General features: G+C 45.7%; 1 protein-coding gene across 1 annotated transcript in view; it reads right to left on the reverse strand.

Moving 5' to 3' along the window:
- Nucleotides 1–17749, reverse strand: part of ZNF704 (zinc finger protein 704) — a 122000-nt gene extending 104251 nt beyond the window's left edge. Inside the window, exon 1 of the mRNA XM_068237559.1 lies at nt 17522–17749. Coding sequence (XP_068093660.1) covers nt 17522–17671 — 150 coding nt within the window. The 5' untranslated portion in view covers nt 17672–17749. The remainder of the gene's footprint in view (nt 1–17521) is intronic.
- Nucleotides 17750–17969: the final 220 nt, after the last annotated feature.

Raw genomic sequence — 17969 nt, forward strand, 5'->3', positions numbered from 1 at the left:
CTGCTCTGGAGATTTACCTCAACGTTGGTGCAGATGTCCAGTATATCTATATTTTTGCATGCAAAACTATGATGGAAGCTAAAATTTCTCCATAGACCAGTATTGCATTGTTTGGATGCGGGCGTACATTTTAGTCCAGGGGGGGCGGTGTGCGCCACAGCGATTAACCATTCAATTGTACAGTATTGGGTCAGGGATGCGCAGCCTTTTACCTATATTTTGTATCTACCATAACACTTGCCTGTCACAGCCTCTGGGCTCTCCACAAGGAGTTTTTGGTGCAGTGATTTTGGCACCAAAGCATGCGCCAACATCATGGGGTTAAGGGTTCAACGTCATCGTTTGCGTTATTCTCAAGGGAAAGGAATGGAGGCCACCATGAAATGAGGTTGTTTATCACCTGCAATATGAAGAACTGGGCGCCAGATGCTGAAACCAAAATGGACAATAAAATAAGACTTGGGATTAGTGTGAGGAGACAGGGTAGCGGGAGGTTAGTTGTAGTTGGGATGCATCAACCGTTAGCGTAGGGACCCCTCTAGGAGATTGGCCTTGACGCCGGCAGAGGGGCTTAACACACATGTATGTTGGATATGTGGCACCAACAATCTTGTTTATTTTGGGATGTTGTGTGTTAGCCGCTGGAAGGGGGTTAACATGAAGATTGAGGTTACTGTTAGGCAATACAAAAGGGATTTTTGTTAAGGCAATCAGCTAAAACTTGGCAAATGATGGGGAGATATGCTTAAAACACTAACAAAACCCAAAGTACCAGAGTATTAACAATCAATCTGCTTATATGCTATGCTTTCACTAAGCTGGGCCATGCGAAATACACACCTACCCCAACCCAGCATACTGTTTAGAGAGTATGCTGTTATGTGACGATGACTAATTTGGATGTGGTTGCAGGAGGGTGAGGGAGGAGGTGTGGTCAGGACAGTAAAATGAGAGTAGAAAGTGTTTGCAAGGATCTTGGATATCTGACCAGTTAGGTCATATGATCCTGAAGTGTAATGCTGGGGATACACAGTACGTTTCTGTACCATGTATCGACCAGCTGATCCGGCCAGCTGATAATATTCAGCTGGCCCGATCATGCCGCTCGACTCCCACCCGCTCCATCCCTGCCGGCGGACAATGGCAGTGAATCGAGCGCTGATTAGGAAGCACCGGCGGGGACGAGCGCCAATCAATCCGCGCGGACGAGCGGGGTCGCGGCTGGGGTCGATCCGGCGGCTAATCGGTCGCAAGATCGACCCGTGTATTCCCGGCATAATGTTGGGGATACACGGTACGTTTCTGTACCGTGTATCGACCAGCTGATCCGGCCAGCTGATAATATTCAGCTGGCCCGATCAAGCCGCTCGACTCCCGCTCGCTCGATCCCCGCCGGCGGACAATAGCAGGGAATCGAGCGCTGATTAGGAAGCGCCGGCGGGGACGAGCGGCAATCGATCCACGCGCACGGACGACGCTGGGGTCGATACGGCGGCTAATCGGCCACTGGATCAACCCGTGTATTCCCGGCATAAGACCCTTGTAGGTATGTATGAAGGAGGACTTGGTTTTGTAAGTTCAGATAAGTTCATACTAACTCTTTGTTGAATTCCTCCCTTCCCACTCCCTCTAGTAATAACATCTATGTGTTCTAAAATGGTCCTAAATACTTGTATTTTCCTGAAATCACTGGTAGTCGGATGTCTTCTTCATTGACTGACAGGCTATCATTTGCAGAGTGTGAGAGCCTGTCATTCAAACTCAGTAGGTGTCCTGCTTTGGTAAACTACAGTAGCAATTGACTGATAAAACATGGCTGATTGCTTAAGAGAAGGCAGCAGAGGACAGGATGTGACTTAATTAGATGATCTTTTGGTAGACAAAAAAAGAATGTACTTAGCTTATAGCTAAAATCTAAAGCCTAGTACACACCATACAATTTTCTGTAAGATTTTCTGTAATTGGATTATTTTCTATAAAGTACTGGTAGAGACTGGTCATTATCTCTGGTGCATTGTCTTCTGGTTATCTCCTGCTGTGCTTAATTGCTGGGCGGAGAGATGGTTACATAGATAATTTTCAACATGTTGGAAATTATCTATCTGGCAGGTAAATCTGACAGAAAATCTTACAGAAAATTGTATGGTGTGTACTAGGCATAAGATTTAGTTTTTGCTTCTGTGGCTGCCTTTGAGGATAACCTACCCATGGCTACCCTACCCAAACGTCTACGACTTACCTTTAAGGGTCTGATTACATGAGCCTCTCAGAAAGGTCTACCTAGCCTCTTCTCACATAAGCCACGATTTGGGCTTTTACAACACTTCATCTACCCCAACCTCCACTTCATCTACTCCTCCCTCCACAGACTAGACCTTCCCCCTTCTACAATCTTCAGCACATCTCCCAAACAACACGCTACTCCTTACGATATTCGATACACATGCCACATCCCACTGCAGGAGTGAAAGTGGAGTGGCTGTCTTGCACCATTCATAGTAAAGAATTAGAGGGAAGGTGATAAGGTAGAGGATTAGGTGAGTGGCAGTATGTTCTCTGCAGGTCAGAATGCTGTAATGGGTCATCATTACCAAACCGCAAAGACAACATTAGAAGAGGTCAAATGTTGTCACTGGAGAGACAAGATTATTCGCAGCTTCTTTGGTTTACACTATGATCTAGTTACAGGGAGCTTCAATGGAACGCACAATTAATTTGCAGAGCATGTGAAGGGAATCTCCATGTTTCACTATGGGTCAGTGTACATATACAGTATCAATTTTAATAACCCACTGCTGCAATACATTTTTTGGCTTGTGTGTAATAAAAGTGCAGGAAAGCGCACAGCAACTGAAGCACAGCACAACTAATCAGTGTGAATGTAGTTTTTTTTATCCTCCTTCACTGTATATCAGCCCTAAAGGTGCCCACTAGCAATACAATATTTTTTTCTCCAGACTTACCAAATCTACAGTATGTAGTAGAAGGGATGTGACTATACTTTGGATATTTTATGGAGTTCCTCATATTACCGTCTCTAGAAATGATATGAATGGACAAAAAAATTGTATTATTAGTGGGCACCTCTAAGGGCTCATTACCTCTAGGGGCAATTAGCTGTGTTTCCCCGCATGTGGATCCTTATAGCCGTGCACGGCTCTGCTGAAAGGATTCAGATGCGTTCTTGTTTTACAGTCAGGGCTGACATTGGGTATCACAAGACGCATGCCGGCACAGTGGGATACGGCCCTAAAGGAGAGGGCCAGCAAAAATACATTTCTGGCCTTCCACTTTAAAGGGGACCTGAACTCAGAACTTCCCCTCTTGTCTAAAAGTTAAGCAACAGCATACTAAAAAAAACAATTCTTCATTACCACTTACAGAACTGGCACAGATACCCTACAGTGTATTTACTTCCTGGATTTCTGGAAGCACAGAAAGAGTTAACCTCCTGTGTTTACATATTAGCTCTGAATTCAGTTGAGTTGGCAGACATCTGGGAGCTCGAATAACACTAGCTTATTACTTGCTGAGAAGGGACAATTAGACAGGTTGTTCTCTATAAACACACACACAGGATTTCTCTGTGTTTTTCATCTCTCCTGTGCAAGAGTTCAGGTCCGCTTTAAAGGGAACCCAGAGTGAAAGACATATGGAGGCAGCCATATTAATTTCCTTTTGAACAATTCCTGTTGCCTGGCAGTCCTGCTGATCTCTTTAGATGCAGAAGTGTCCCACACACCTGAAACAAGCTTGCAGCTATTCCAGTCACGACTTCAGTCAGAAACATCTGATCTGCAAGCATCTGAAGGCATCATATTTTTTAAATGTTTATTGTTAGCAAAATATAAACACAAAATAATGTGCTAAGCTTCACATTAAACTCCTAGTAATATTATCATGCAATTGGCAGCAATTCCTTATAAGAGCGTGTTTATGTCACAAGGGAATTGCCTGTAGCTGTGGATGCTTTATTGATGCTTTTCTAATCATTACAGCTTCTTCCTATTTAAAATGCAACAACAAATGGCAGAAGGTAGAGACAGTATCGCTGCTTTCCTATTTTCTCTGCTCTGATGCAGGTGGAAGCATCTACTGTATTTATAAAGCAGTACAAGGTGTGTGGCTCTTATGGCCCATTTCCACTTTGAAGTAATGCGAGTGCTAACTAGCCGCATTGCATCGGGACGCAGATGCGGCCGGGCAAGAATATGCAGCATGCTGCAGATTCTCAGATCACTCCCCATAACCAGCACGCTATGGAAACTGTTCCACTGCTGTGCACTGGTTACAGTGCAGCCACGCACAGTAGAAACGGACCCTTATTTATAAAACAACAAAAATGTCACGAGTCATGATCAGCTAAACCGTTTGGATCACTTTTCCATATTTATTCTATATACCTCGCCTCTTATTACATTTATAAAGTGATGATCAGACCTGACTGCCATTTTATAAAGGCCCATGAAGAAGATGGCCACTTTCATAGCGACAACTCCCACTGAAAATAGTGGACAGCTGTGGGGGTGTTTTATACTATGTTCCACGGACTGCAACAAGTGTCATCCATTAAAACACATCTGTTTTTAGTAAACAGAAATGTCACATCTGTCCTGCTGTAAAAAAAAACTCTCCCTATTGGCCATATAAAGCTCTTCCTATTAGGCAAGAATGTTGAACCCCCCTCCTTTCGATCTAGTGCCGAGACCCTCCAAGCATATTTGATAGGGGCGTGTCTGATATGTTCTTGTGGCCACACCCCTGTCCGTAAAGAAATGCAGCTGTGCTGCACATGTAAAAGTACGGTTTGCGCCTGACCAGTAGCATGAAGCTTCTCACGAACTGATTTTCTCCTCCTTGCACAAGTAGCTTTGTGCTACTGGGTATGACTGAAACGTACTAGCGAATGTGCTGGATGCTTGACCGCAGAATCGAGTGCAGCCAGGAACAAGGAGAGGGTCCCAGCCAGCAGCGATTGGGTTGAGAAGGAAATGGGGAAACCCTGTGCCATCCAGACGCATCCCTCTACTTTTGGAAGTATCAAACTTTAAAGCGGAGATTCAGTGTAAGTTAAGTTAGTATCAGGGACACTACATACTGAAATGTATTTGTAGAGCAGCAATTTTATTTACTCATTCACTCGCCTACTCCACGCCATATAAGGCTAAGGCTCTGGCGATTTTCTGGGGTCTGAGTTACCTCTTTCACAGCCCCGCCTCCAGTTCTGTAGCACGCCCTCAGCACACTGGCAGCGGCGTAATCATGCCAGATTTCCTCTCTCCTTAAAGTGTACCTGAGATGAATATATATAAAAGTCTTAGACATACCTCTAGACTTTACCATCTTCCTCTGCCGGCTCATTCTCCTGGTAGAAGCTGCATTAGCTTGGCCAGTCAGCACAGGCGCAGTTCGCCCGCGCACGCAGCCTGTCTCGGTCCCGCGGCTGGAAGAGTTCTGCACCTGTGCAGTACTGAGCGGGCGCAAAGCACTCCCGACCATGGGAGGGAGGCAGGGCCAGCGTACTCGGCCGGGAAGTGCACTCTGACTGGCCACGCTTCTACCAGGAGAATGAGGAGGAGGAGGAAGACAGCGTGCGATCGAATCTAATCGTCTCAGATTTCCATTAAACCCGAATCTTGCATGATTACGCCACACCTACTGCACCCCCATTTCCCACGTGGTATGCTTGCTCCTTAGGAGGGAGACTTCCATAGATAGCAGAAGAGTGCCACCCAATCTCATAGACCAGTGGTCCCCAACCTTTTCCGGCCCGGGGTCCACTTTCTGACCAAATTTTTCTCCGGGGAACGGCGGGGGGGGGGGGGGGGGGGGGGGGTTTGCGACCTAGTGGACAGTGTCGTGCGCAGCCGGTAATGGGGGGGGAGGGGGGCTGGGGTGCGGCTGCATAGCTAGCATAGTTGCCCCAGTATAGGGAGTTTAGTTGCCCCAGTATGGCTAGTATAGTTACCCCAGTATAGCTAGTATAGTGCCCCAGTATAGCTAGTATAGTGCCCCAGTATAGCTAGTATAATGACCAGTATAGCTAGTATAGTCCCAGTATGGATAGGTAGTGCCCCAGTATAGTGCCCAGTATGGGTAGGTAGTGCCCCATTATAGCCAGTAAAGTGCCCAGTATAGCTAGTATAGTGCCCAGATAGCTAGTATAGTGCCCAGTATAGCTAGCATAGTGCCCAGTATGGTGCCCAGTATAGCTAGTATAGTGCCCAGTATAGCTAGTATAGTGCCCAGTATAGCTAGCATAGTGCCCAGTATAGCTAGCATAGTGCCCAGTATAGGTAGGTAGTGCCCAGTATAGGTAAGTAGTGCCCCAGTATAGTGCCCAGTATAGCTAGTATAGTGCCCAGTATAGGTAGGTAGTGCCCCAGTATAGTGCCCAGTATAGCTTCCTAGTATGGGTAGGTAGTGCCCCTCCCCCCTCCGCGGCCGCCGCTCCTGCTACCTTATCATGAGCGGGCGGCCGCTTGTCCGATTAGATTCCCCCGTAGCCGCTCTCCTCAGTGGCATCTCCTATTACAGCAGCGCGCTCGGCGGCTGCTGTGATGAGCAGGAAGCGGTACAGCGGCTTCCTGTAGCGGCGATTACATCGCCATTAACATGGGAACCGCTGTACCGCTTCGGACAAGCAGCCACGGGGAGGGGAGGAGCGAGAGGCCAGACCTGCCGCGGCCCGGTGGTTGGGGACCCCTGCCGTACGGCACACCAGGCAACATCTCGCGGAACAGCGGTTGAAAAACACTGTCATAGACCATGTGCTCCTTTCTTAGGCTCTGAATTCCCAAGGTGAGCATTAGTGTACTTGGTGGACAAGGAATTCAAAATGCTTAAGCAAGAGGAACACCGTGTTTTTTTTAAAATGCACCCGAGCTGAAGCTTAGGTCAAAATGGAAATACTTACCTAAGAAGAGGGCAGCCTCTGGATCCTGTAGAGGCTTCCCATATAGTTCTTCAGTCCCCTGTTGCCACTCATGGACCCACCAAAGATTCTGGTCGGGGCTGTTGCTCATTCTTTAAGCAGAAAAGCATCTGTACAAGTATGGCCGCACCTGAGTGGACAGCACTCTGTGCTACTGAGCAGGTGTGCAGCATAGCCGCACTTGTGCTTAAAGGATACCCGAAGTGACGTGACATGATTAGATAGACAAGATTATGTACAGTGCCTGGCACACAAATAACTAGGCTGTGTTCCTTTTTTTCTTTCTCTGCCTGAAAGAGTTAAATATCAGGAATATGTTGGCGCTTTATAAATCAATAATAATAATAATATCAGGTATGTAAGTGGCTGTCTATCTCATCATGTCACATGTCACTTCGGGTATCCTTTAAAGAGCGTGGCCCTGATCTTCTGGACAGTCCTTGTGAGCAGCAGCAAGAGGAGTGAGGAGGACCGGGGAAGACTCAATAGAATCCAGAGGCTTCTCTCTTTTTAGGTATTTCCTTTTTGATCCAAGCTTCCGCTCAGATCCAATTTAAATGTGTATTTATATAAGTACTGCCACTTTAAATTTTAAAATCTTTACTACTAAAAAAAATATTGCAGACTGAAGCCTAAGGCAACTGAAGAGCTACCAACCACTACAATCCCACCCATTATCAGGTTTAAATAGGGCTCTGGAGCCGGTACAAAAATCGCCCAACTCCAACTCCTCTGTTTCCGATTCCACCGACTTCAACTCCTCTAATTTGCATATAACAATCTTGTTGATTGAAAGTATATAACATAAAAGGCATTTCACTGCAAACGCTTAGGAATTTTGAAGCTATTATAAGATGGCATCTTAGGAATAGGAATAAGATGGTTCTTGGGAACAAAAAGCTCCTGGCCAGAAAGCTGATACTCTACCCTGGCAGCCACCTCAGCCTGTCATTGTCATGTGAATGCCCCAGTATGTTGCCTGTATAATAAGATACACCGGAGCCCCATATCTGCCAGGTTCCAGTGTGTGGCCCTGCCACCTTGCAGAAAAAGGCCTCTATCTTTTCTGTATCTGATATAGAAAAAACCAAGGCAATTTTCTGCAAAGGGGCAGATCTATGCACCAGAACTCAGCTAATACAGAATCCCAGTGAATCTTATTAAATAGACTATGTGTTGGGACATTCTAACTTTTAAGTGTACTTAAAGTGTGTTTTTATGTACATCAGAGATGCATTTTAATTAAATTTAGGATATTGCTGTAGAGTAGCTGTTAAATAGAAAGCAAAACTAGTCCTTGGTAAGGGTACTTGTAGAGGGTACAGATAGGAACCAAGAACATCGATCAGGCCCTAGGAAATGTGACTGTGGGTACATCTTATACTGCATGCAGCATTTTGGGGGCGATCACGCTGTGATTCTCGTTTTATTGAACGGGAATCACAAGTGCAAATCGCGAGATTTCACCTGCCAAATCGCGATCACGGACATGAACGCGATCACTGGGAAGCACTAAATGTGAGCTATCCATAATAATGATGGGCAGGTGCTTGACAAGAGAATGAGGGGATTTTTCCTCTATTACACATTTGGGGGCTTAATGTGATTAACTCTGAAAGTCAGTGGTATAGTCCTCAATGCAGAAAGTCAGACTGAGGCTGGATTCAGTGGTCAGTTGCATATCCCATGCGATATAATGATTGTGAACTGCAATGGTAACCGAACATAGACTTTAATACAAAGCCTGCAATCCATTATTGTGAACAGCCCCTTAGAACTGTATGGGCAGTGAGCTGACATGCAGAATTATTCTGCAAAGCAACTGAGTGCTGTGAACCAAGCCATCAAGATTTCCCATTTTAGGGCAAATTCCGGCTATCTAAATGTGTATTTTAATTTCCAGCAGGGAAACATGAATACTGCGCCTCCTCCTCCCTATTCACCAATTGTGAAATACAGGCATGGAGAATCAGCCACTATACACAGTGGGCTTGATTCACAAAAGTGTGCTAAAGCATAGCACAACCCTGCTAGGCATTTAGCGTGCAATGTACCACGCGTGAAGGTTTGCGTGCATACATATGTACGTGTGCGCTAACGCCGCAAAGTGCGCGTGACAACCTTCATACGTAAATCTGTACACGCGCAAACCTTCATGCGCAGTACATTGCGCCCTAAACGCACAGCACGGTCCAGCTATGCTTTAGCAAGGTTCTGTGAATCAAGCCCAATTTTTGGATAATTAATCACCACTTCAACATACAGTGCTTGTTACCCACTATCCAATGCCTGGAAACACCAGCAAACAAAGAACTTCTTCCTACTTTTATAAGTGTGCATATTAAACGTGACTATCAGGATAACATGAGGTTAGCAAAATTGCTGTGGTATCAATTGTCCCCAAAGAATGACCTGAGCTGTTATTCTGCAACCTGCATCACTCTGGGCTTGCCTCGCTATATTTTGATATGAGCCACGTGCAGTTCCTATCACCATATAGCGTTTTCACATCCCAACAGTGCCAAAAAGTCACACCACACATCTAACATGTAGTGCGTCCATACAGTGAAGCATACAGTACAATGAAAGTATGCTTCACTGCCACTGTAAACCCGCATGTTGTCCGGTGTGAAAGGCGCCTTAGCTGTAGCTGTAAACAAGCATGCAGACCAGGTTCTCTGACTGAAGTCTGACAAGATTAGCTGCATGCTTGTTTCAGGTGAGTGATTCAGCCACTACTGCAGCCAAATAGATCAGGAGGACTGCCAGGCAACTGGTATTGTTTTAAAGGAAATAAAAATTACTGCCTCCATATTCCTCTCACTTCAGGCTCCCTTTATGCCTGGTACACACTATGCAATTTCCCGTCAGATCGATGGATCAAACCGATAATTTCCAACAGGCTCAATCAGATTTCTGATCGTTTTTCTGATCGTTTCTGTACAAAATTGATCAGAAACCTCATCATCAATTCGACCCATCGATCTGACAGAAAATGACACAGTGTGTACCAAGCATTACAGTGGACCTAAACTCTCGCACAGCAGACACACTGGAGGTTAACCCTTCCTGTGCTCCCAGGAATTACCAGGAAGTAACCACTGCAGGGGGTTTGTACTATTTCTATAAGTTGCAACAAAGAAATGTTTTTGTTTAAAGGTTATTCTGCTGTTGCTTATCCTTTAGAACAGAGAAGACGTTCTGAGTTTAGGTCTGCTTTAAGGAGAGTGGGAAAGGGTTAGTGTTACTGGTAGTGAGGGAAATCCTATTAAAGAACCACTGTCGCAAACAATTTAAAATACACACAAATAGGAAGTACATGTCTTCCAGAGTAAAAAGAGCCATAAATTATTTTTGTCCTATCTTGCTGTCACAGTAGGTATTACAAATCTGACAGAACCGGTTTTGGACTAGTCCATCTTCTCATGGGTTTTCTTTATTTTCAAAAGCACTTTCTGAACGGCAGTTGGTCTGTCCATCTGCTGAAAAACTGTGCAGCGAGCAGCGAGGCTGGGCAGTATCTTTATATAAATCATTTTCAAGGAGTGTCTTTATAAAGAAGAAAGGTCATGCTGAGAATCCCCCATGAAGAGATGGACTAGATTAGACCAAAACCTGTCGGTTCTGTCAGATTTCTATTACCTACTGTGATTAACAGAAAGTTTGGAGAAAAGTCATTTATAGCTCATTTTACTCTGGAAGAAACATACTTTTAATGTGTATGTGTGTAAATTTAAAATTTTTCGTGATGGTGGTCCTTTAACGGAATAAAGACAACAAAAACCTCTCGGGTGTTTTACTTTGCATCCTTCTTAAAACAGAGTTTTGAATGCTGTCTGTGTCCATTTGGAGAGCTTTATCTCCTCTTCCTGTTCTGTCTGAGCAGGGCTGCGCTCAGATGTGACTCCATGGGGAGGCGGGCCTTTTATCTATATCACTACGCCACTATTACCTCTATCGGAGCTCACTCTACCTGAGGAACTGACCTATAGGGTACCAGGCTTACTCAGATGTCATCTATCAATGGCAGGTCCTACAAGGCACAAATGAGAAGCTGCATAGCCCACTTCAGGCGGGGCTGTTGAGTTGGAACAATTTTTGGGTAGTTTCATAAACTGATTTGGAGTCAGATGATTTTTGTACCCCCTTCATAGGCCTGCAAGGGCTGTGGAGTTGGGAGTTGAGGAGTCAGAGCAATTTCGGGTACCTGAAGTCGGAGATTTCTTAAACTGAGGAGTCGGATTATTTTTGTACCCTCTCCATAGCCCTGAATTCTGGGCAGTCCATGTCCTAAGTGGAAGCTGTTAGTTCATGTGTGTGTGTTATGCATGGGTATCTAATACACAACAAGTGACACAAGAGTCATGCTGGGACAACTGGGAAAAGTTTGGGTAACAATTCCCAATACTGAAATCATTTTCAATACAATGTTCTCCCCAGAATTTTTTTCCAGCCGGGTGGCATGAAATAGCAGCCGGGTGGCATGAAAAAGTAGCCGGGTGGGGCAATATGAGAAATGCAGGGCCGGTGCTTCTGTGCGCAGCCCTGCTTATAGTATAGGAGGAGGTGAGCTGATGGCAGCCGGGTGCCCATCAAAACTAGCCGGGTGGAGCACCAGGCTAAAAGAGCCTGGGGAGAACACTGCAATACATTCACCTATTTATGACTATTATTAAGGCAACTTACAGTTATCACCTTGTAACCTATGCTTTTCATTCCTGGCACTGCCCATAACATAAAAGTGACACAGACCTCCTGAACAAAGGAAAAAAGACACTAGGCTGGCACAGAGAGTGGGTCATATGCCCTCACTCATGGCAGCCAATCAGATCTGCTTGGGAGTGTTTTCATGTTTTCACATTGTTTTGGCTCATTAGAAATAAATAACATGAAGTCATGTCGCTCATTCTGAAAACAGCCTTTGCGAAATCTTCATGCCTCTATCTGCCAACAATGTGCAGAGTTATGAATGGTAGCATCTTGTCTACCCGCATGTCATTGCTAAGCGGTACTGAACCAACACAAAGACACACTCAGCCGCTATGATACAGCAGTGGTGCCTCTTGCACCACTCTTCAATGTGCTGTCACTCTGCAGCTAAGGCTTAATTCCAGGGATAATAGATATCACATGGGGTCAGAACTGTTATCCTTGCAATTCATGGACAGTTTTCAGATTCTTCGACATGTACCCTGTCTGACACACACACGCATGCAGGCAAGCACTCACACGCACACACACACACACACACATGCACACACACACGCACCCACCCACACACACGCAGGCATGCAGGCACGCACGCACCCACACACAATTGTACAAGAGTTTAAAAAAATATTTCTGTTTATAACTTTAATTTTCTGGCAATGAAAATTAATCATGTTTCATGATATTAACATAATTCAGCTGAACTAAAACTGGGAGTGTTTTGAACTCACTCCAGTTCTCCAAAACTGTTTACAAAGCCCTAATTACAACTCTCAAGCATTTAAAGAGGAACTCCAGTGAAAATAATGTAATAAAAAAGTGCTTCATTTTTACAATAATTATGTAAAAATTATTTAGTCAGTGTTTACCCATTGTAAAATCTATGGATTTACGGTACATGCTGACATTTATTACATGGTGACATTTTTACTGCTGGCAGGTGATGTAGCTGCTGCTTGCTGTTTTGGCAGTTGGAAACAGCTGTAAACTGCTATTTCCCACAATGCAACAAGGTTCACAGACAGGAAACTGCCAGGATTACCATGGTCCTCAGAGTTTCTTGTGGGGGGGGTTTCACCACAATATCAGTCATACGGTGCCCCCTGATGGTCCGTTTGTGAAAAGGAATAGATTTCTCATGTAAAAGGGGGTATCAGCTACTGATTGGGATGAAGTTAAATTCTTGGTCACGGTTTCTCTTTAAGCTCCACTGGTTCACACTAGAGACCAACAGTCACTTTCTGTCCGTTTTATAAATCACCAAACGACATGTAGGTGATTCCTATGATATTCATAAGACATACCTCCCAACTTTTTGAGATCAGAAAAAGGGACACTTAAACCACACCCCTAATCACGCCCCTGACACACCCCTAGTCACACAAAGTTTTCATAAGAAAAATATGCTGTTTTAAAATTCAAATCACACTGGTCCTTTCTATCCTGGTTCATTTTCCTTTATAATTACCAATTGAAAATAAGAAATACATACTTTAAAGAATGGGAATAAAATTTTAATTTAAAGAGAAACCGTAACCAAGAATTGAACTTCATCCCACTCAGTAGCTGACACCCCCTTTCCCATAAGAAATCTTTTCCTTTTCACAAACGGATCATCAGGGGGCTCTGTACATTGGAGGTTTGACATCCCAGAGGTGCTGGGGGGAGGAGTTAAAGAGACACTGAAGCGAAAAAAAAATATGATATAGTGAATTGGTTGTGTACTATGAATAATTACTAGAAGAAGATTAGCAGCAAAGAAAATATTCTCATATTTTTATTTTCAGGTATACAGTGTTTTTTCTAACATTGCATCATTCTATAATATGTGCAGAATACACAACACTCAGCATTCAAAATTAGTCTTTCAGAGCAGTCTGTGAACTAATGACCTCTCCTCTAGCAGAGAAAAAGTAAATAGTTCACTTACAGTTGAGATAATAAAAGTCAGAAAACAGCCCTCTCCACGACTTTGAAAGTCGTAGAGATAATGGATTTTTTGCATAGAGATAACAACTGGAGTTTCTTACCTCTTCTTGTACTGGAAACAATTAGACTGATGTATCTAATCTTAAAGAGACTCTGTAACATCAAAAACGTCCCCTGGGGGGTACTCACCTCGGGTGGGGGAAGCCTCAGGATCCTAATGAGGCTTCCCACGCCGTCCTCTGTCCCACGGAGGTCTCGCTGCAGCCCTCCGAACAGCCGGCGACAGGCCCGACTGTTCAATTCAATATTTACCTTTGCAGGCTCCAGCGGGGGCGCTGTGGCTGCTTTCGCTCCGAAGGAGGCGGAAATACCCGATCTCAGTCGGGTCCGCTCTACTGCGCAGGCGCCGGAGACTTGCGCCTGTGCAGTAGAGTGGACCCGACGGCGATCGGGTATTTCCGCCTCCTTCGGAGCCGACAGCCGCCAGAGCGCCTGCGCAGGAGCCAGGAAGGTAAATATTACGTCACGGCTGTACAGAGGGCTACAGCGAGACCCCCGAGGGACGGCAGACGGCGTGGGAAGCCTCATTAGGATCCTGAGGCTTCCCCCATCCGAGGTGAGTACCCCCCAGGGGACGTTTTGTCGTTACAGATTCTCTTTAATGTTTTATTTCTTAGCTGTACTACACATACAAATCATAATATCATATTTTTTTCTGCTTCAGTGTCTCTTTAAGTGATCCAGCAAAAGGATGACTGCATAGCTTTGTACTACATTCAGAAGTATCAAGCTAAGCAGTGGTACACCTGAAAAAAGGGTAACACCTAAAACGATTCTCCCCTTATGTGTTATTACTGCTTTGCAAAGTAGCGACACATTTTCCACCCTCCACATACAATTATGTAGTCTCCATTGTACAGCACCACGGAAGATGCTGCTGCTATAAATTCAAAATCACAATTCTTGTTAAAAAAAATTAGAGTGCCGTCTTCTTTGTTTTTTGGAATTTAAGATGCATTGCTTGATTTTCCAGTTTCATAGACCGTTGGATTTGATCATTTTAATGGATCGGCAGAGAATTGATTGCGTTCCACTCTGCTCAATAGATGGAAATCATCCGATATCTGCCCGAATCAACCAATTGACTTAATCGAGCAGGATGGAAAATCTTGGTTGATCATAAAGAAATTGGCTAGTGTTAACATGATTTCGATAGACACAGAATCGTTTTTTGGTTTCACAGCATGGAGGCACAACATCGTTCATATCGGTTAGTGAAAAAGAATTGCATGGGATCTCTTGTGCAATGCGTGGGCCACTAGTCAATTTACTTTCAATCAACCACACTTTTTTTCGATCGCCCAATAAAATCGATCGCTTAATACCTCGATCCAAAACTGAGTAATGTATAGGCACCTTAAGACTATCAGTGGCAGCATTCCAATCAGCATTAGATCAGATTTCTGCTGTAGATTGTAAGCTCACATGGTCAGGGCTCTTTCCCTTTTGTTTTTTGTAATAGCTGTATGTTTTGTTAAGGCTCGTACACACATGCAACTTTTGCTCTCAACTATCTGGTCTGTTGAACAATAGTTGGGCGTGTGTTCGTGTGACAAACAACTAGCAGGCAGTTTGCCCGATCCAACCAGTGGATCAACTCACACGGCAGTTGGTCACTGTATACAAGTCGTTTGAAAGACTTGCACTTGTTTTGAATGTGGCCATATCATGCAGTCTGTCGTTCGCATGTGTGCGCAGTATGCAAATGAGTTGGACGTTCTGTTGGTTGGTGTGTGAAAAATACAAGTCGTGCAATCGCTTGGTTGGGCATGTTGTCGTGTTGGACGTCTGTACGAGCATTTAGACATATTGCATTAGTCACTATCACATCTATACTTTTCTTACCACCTCTGGATTTTGTATCCTTTGTCTGTATTACTCATGTTTATCTCTAACTTTGTACTGCACCATGGAAGATAACAGTGCTATATAATCAATAATAATAATGGCAGTCGTGGTGCAAGGTGGCATTGATCGTTTGCCTGATTGAACACAAATCTAATAATGTATGGGAGGCTTTCAAATGCTATTATGCTTTTAAAACAGACAGGAGTTTTTCTTTCAATACAGGTCAATATGTCGAGTGGCAATGTTCGGTAACCTATAGCAACAAATCACATTTTACCTTTCATCAGTTTAGTGCAGTGAGAACAATGAACGACAGCTACACACGCGCTTGGCATTATGGAATAAGGGAATTTTCTATATTTTCCGGAACTTCAGGCCTAAGAAGTATAAATTGGAAAGCCTCTGTCTTTTTCCAATAATGCCTCTGACATTACAGCCTCTTTAAAGTGTTTAGCAGCCTTCCTGACAGACAATGTAGGAGGAGGGACCTGATGCTCATATGGATGACATAACTGGATGGAAGTAATTATTCAATCGTGTGTGAGTGTGTGTGTGTGTATGCGGAGCACAGACCACACAAACACGTCTGCTGATAAAGAAAGAAAAGGCTTTCCAAGTATGCAGCTTGACATTAGATTTCACTGAGCATCACAAGTAATTATCAGCTATCCGCTATGGACCTGCTAAACAAAGGTTCATAAAATGAAGTTGTCACAAATAGTGACAGCCAGGAGTTTAAGCCTTACCTAGCTATTCATGACACCAGCCATCCACTTACCTGAGGTCCTGGGAATCCCCATATGTCATGCAGGATTTTTTTTTGGTTTATGATGAGTGCAGTCACACACACCCCCTTGGCATATACCCCACTCCTGCCCCCCGGGGTCTCCTGGCGCGGTGCCCGCTGCTCGATCGATGAATTCCTGCACTCGCTTTTACGACTTTACATCCCTTCGAGGAAAAGTAGACGGCATGAAAACATTTTTCACCGTGTCTTTGTTTGAACAGTGATTGCATCCATCCTACAACTGGCATAACAGTATCAGAGCAGTCTGACTGTCACTCCCACTTTTCTAGTGCTCTACATATCCCACTGCCATTCTCCGCGATCATCCGCACAAAGAGCAGAGGCTAGCTGGAGAACTGCTGTGTGAGGATCCAAGGAGCTTGGTGTGATTTATTTTTGATTTAATAGGCTGTGAAAGTATTTTCCTAGCATCTAAAGCTTTAGCTGCAAGCCTTTGTTACAGCAACAGCATGCCAGGGAAGAGACTCCCAGGGGTGCTGCTGTCACACAAAGCCCCACACATTATCAGAGGTCCACTTGGGTGGTAGTGGAGGAGGGGGGGGGGGTACATCACAGCTTGACAAAAACAATCTCCCCCACTCTGCAATCTCATCACCCAGATAATAATGTATGCCCCCCCCCCCCCCCTGCACGCCCCAGATAATGTATGCTCACTGCACCCCCCAGATAATAGCATATACCCCCCAGCACCCCAGATAATTGTGTATACCCCATGCACCCCCCCCCCCAGTTAAAAGCGTATGCCCCCATGCACCCCAAAATAGTGTATGCCCCACCTGCAACCCCTGGTGATGTATGCCCCGTGCACCCCCCTAGATGACAGTGTATTTCTCCCCAGATGCCCACTGCACCCCCACCAGATAATAGTGTATGCGTAGCGCGAGTTGGGCTGGAGGCTGCCAGTGACAGGAGCTGCGGGCACGTGTTTTCCAGCTACAGAAGGGGGTGTGAGCTTTGTGCCAGTGTTTATCTGCTGCATGGATCGCTGAGCGCACACGGGTCACCCCGCACCCCCATCCCTCTCTCCGTGCCCGCTGATGGATGGCCTCGCTGGCCGGGGCTGAGTGGCACCGGAGGCATTTGTGTCCACGTTCCCGAGTGGGAGCCGTGTCATGTGAACTAGTTTCCTTTGTTACACCATGGTACAGATAGAAACAAGCTGGCTGCTGCAGCACATGGCTACCCCGCGCACGCCCACTCCTCGCCGCGCATTGCCCGCGCCTGCCACCCACCTTGTACGGGCACCGCACGGATGCGGGACATGGGGGGCTCCGTCCTCCCCCCTCCAGCACCTCAATCTCCGCTGCTGCTTCTTCCTCCTCCGCCGCCACTGCTGTCTTCCTCCGCTGCTGCCCATCCGCAGCCGCCCTGCCCGCCTTCATGGTGCCCGCTCTCCGGGCAGCCTCCGTGCCGCTGCCCACCTTGCTGCCCAGGACGGAGCGCTTGCTGAGGCGGCGAGGCTGCATGTTCTTCCCCGGGACTGTCCTGTCTCCTCCCCCTCAGGTCCTCGGAGCTGTCAGTTCCAGCACCTCCCCGCGTACAGCAGCCTACCTCCCCCCCATCACCGGCCCAGCAACTCCTCACACAAAGATACCCCCAACCCTCCTCACAGGGCAGGAGGGGCAGAGCATGGAGGGCAGCTACATGGGGGGCAGGAGGGGGACACCCTGGAGAGCAGCT

Source organism: Hyperolius riggenbachi, chromosome 5 (assembly GCF_040937935.1).
Source record: "Hyperolius riggenbachi isolate aHypRig1 chromosome 5, aHypRig1.pri, whole genome shotgun sequence".
Classification (NCBI taxonomy): domain Eukaryota; kingdom Metazoa; phylum Chordata; class Amphibia; order Anura; family Hyperoliidae; genus Hyperolius; species Hyperolius riggenbachi.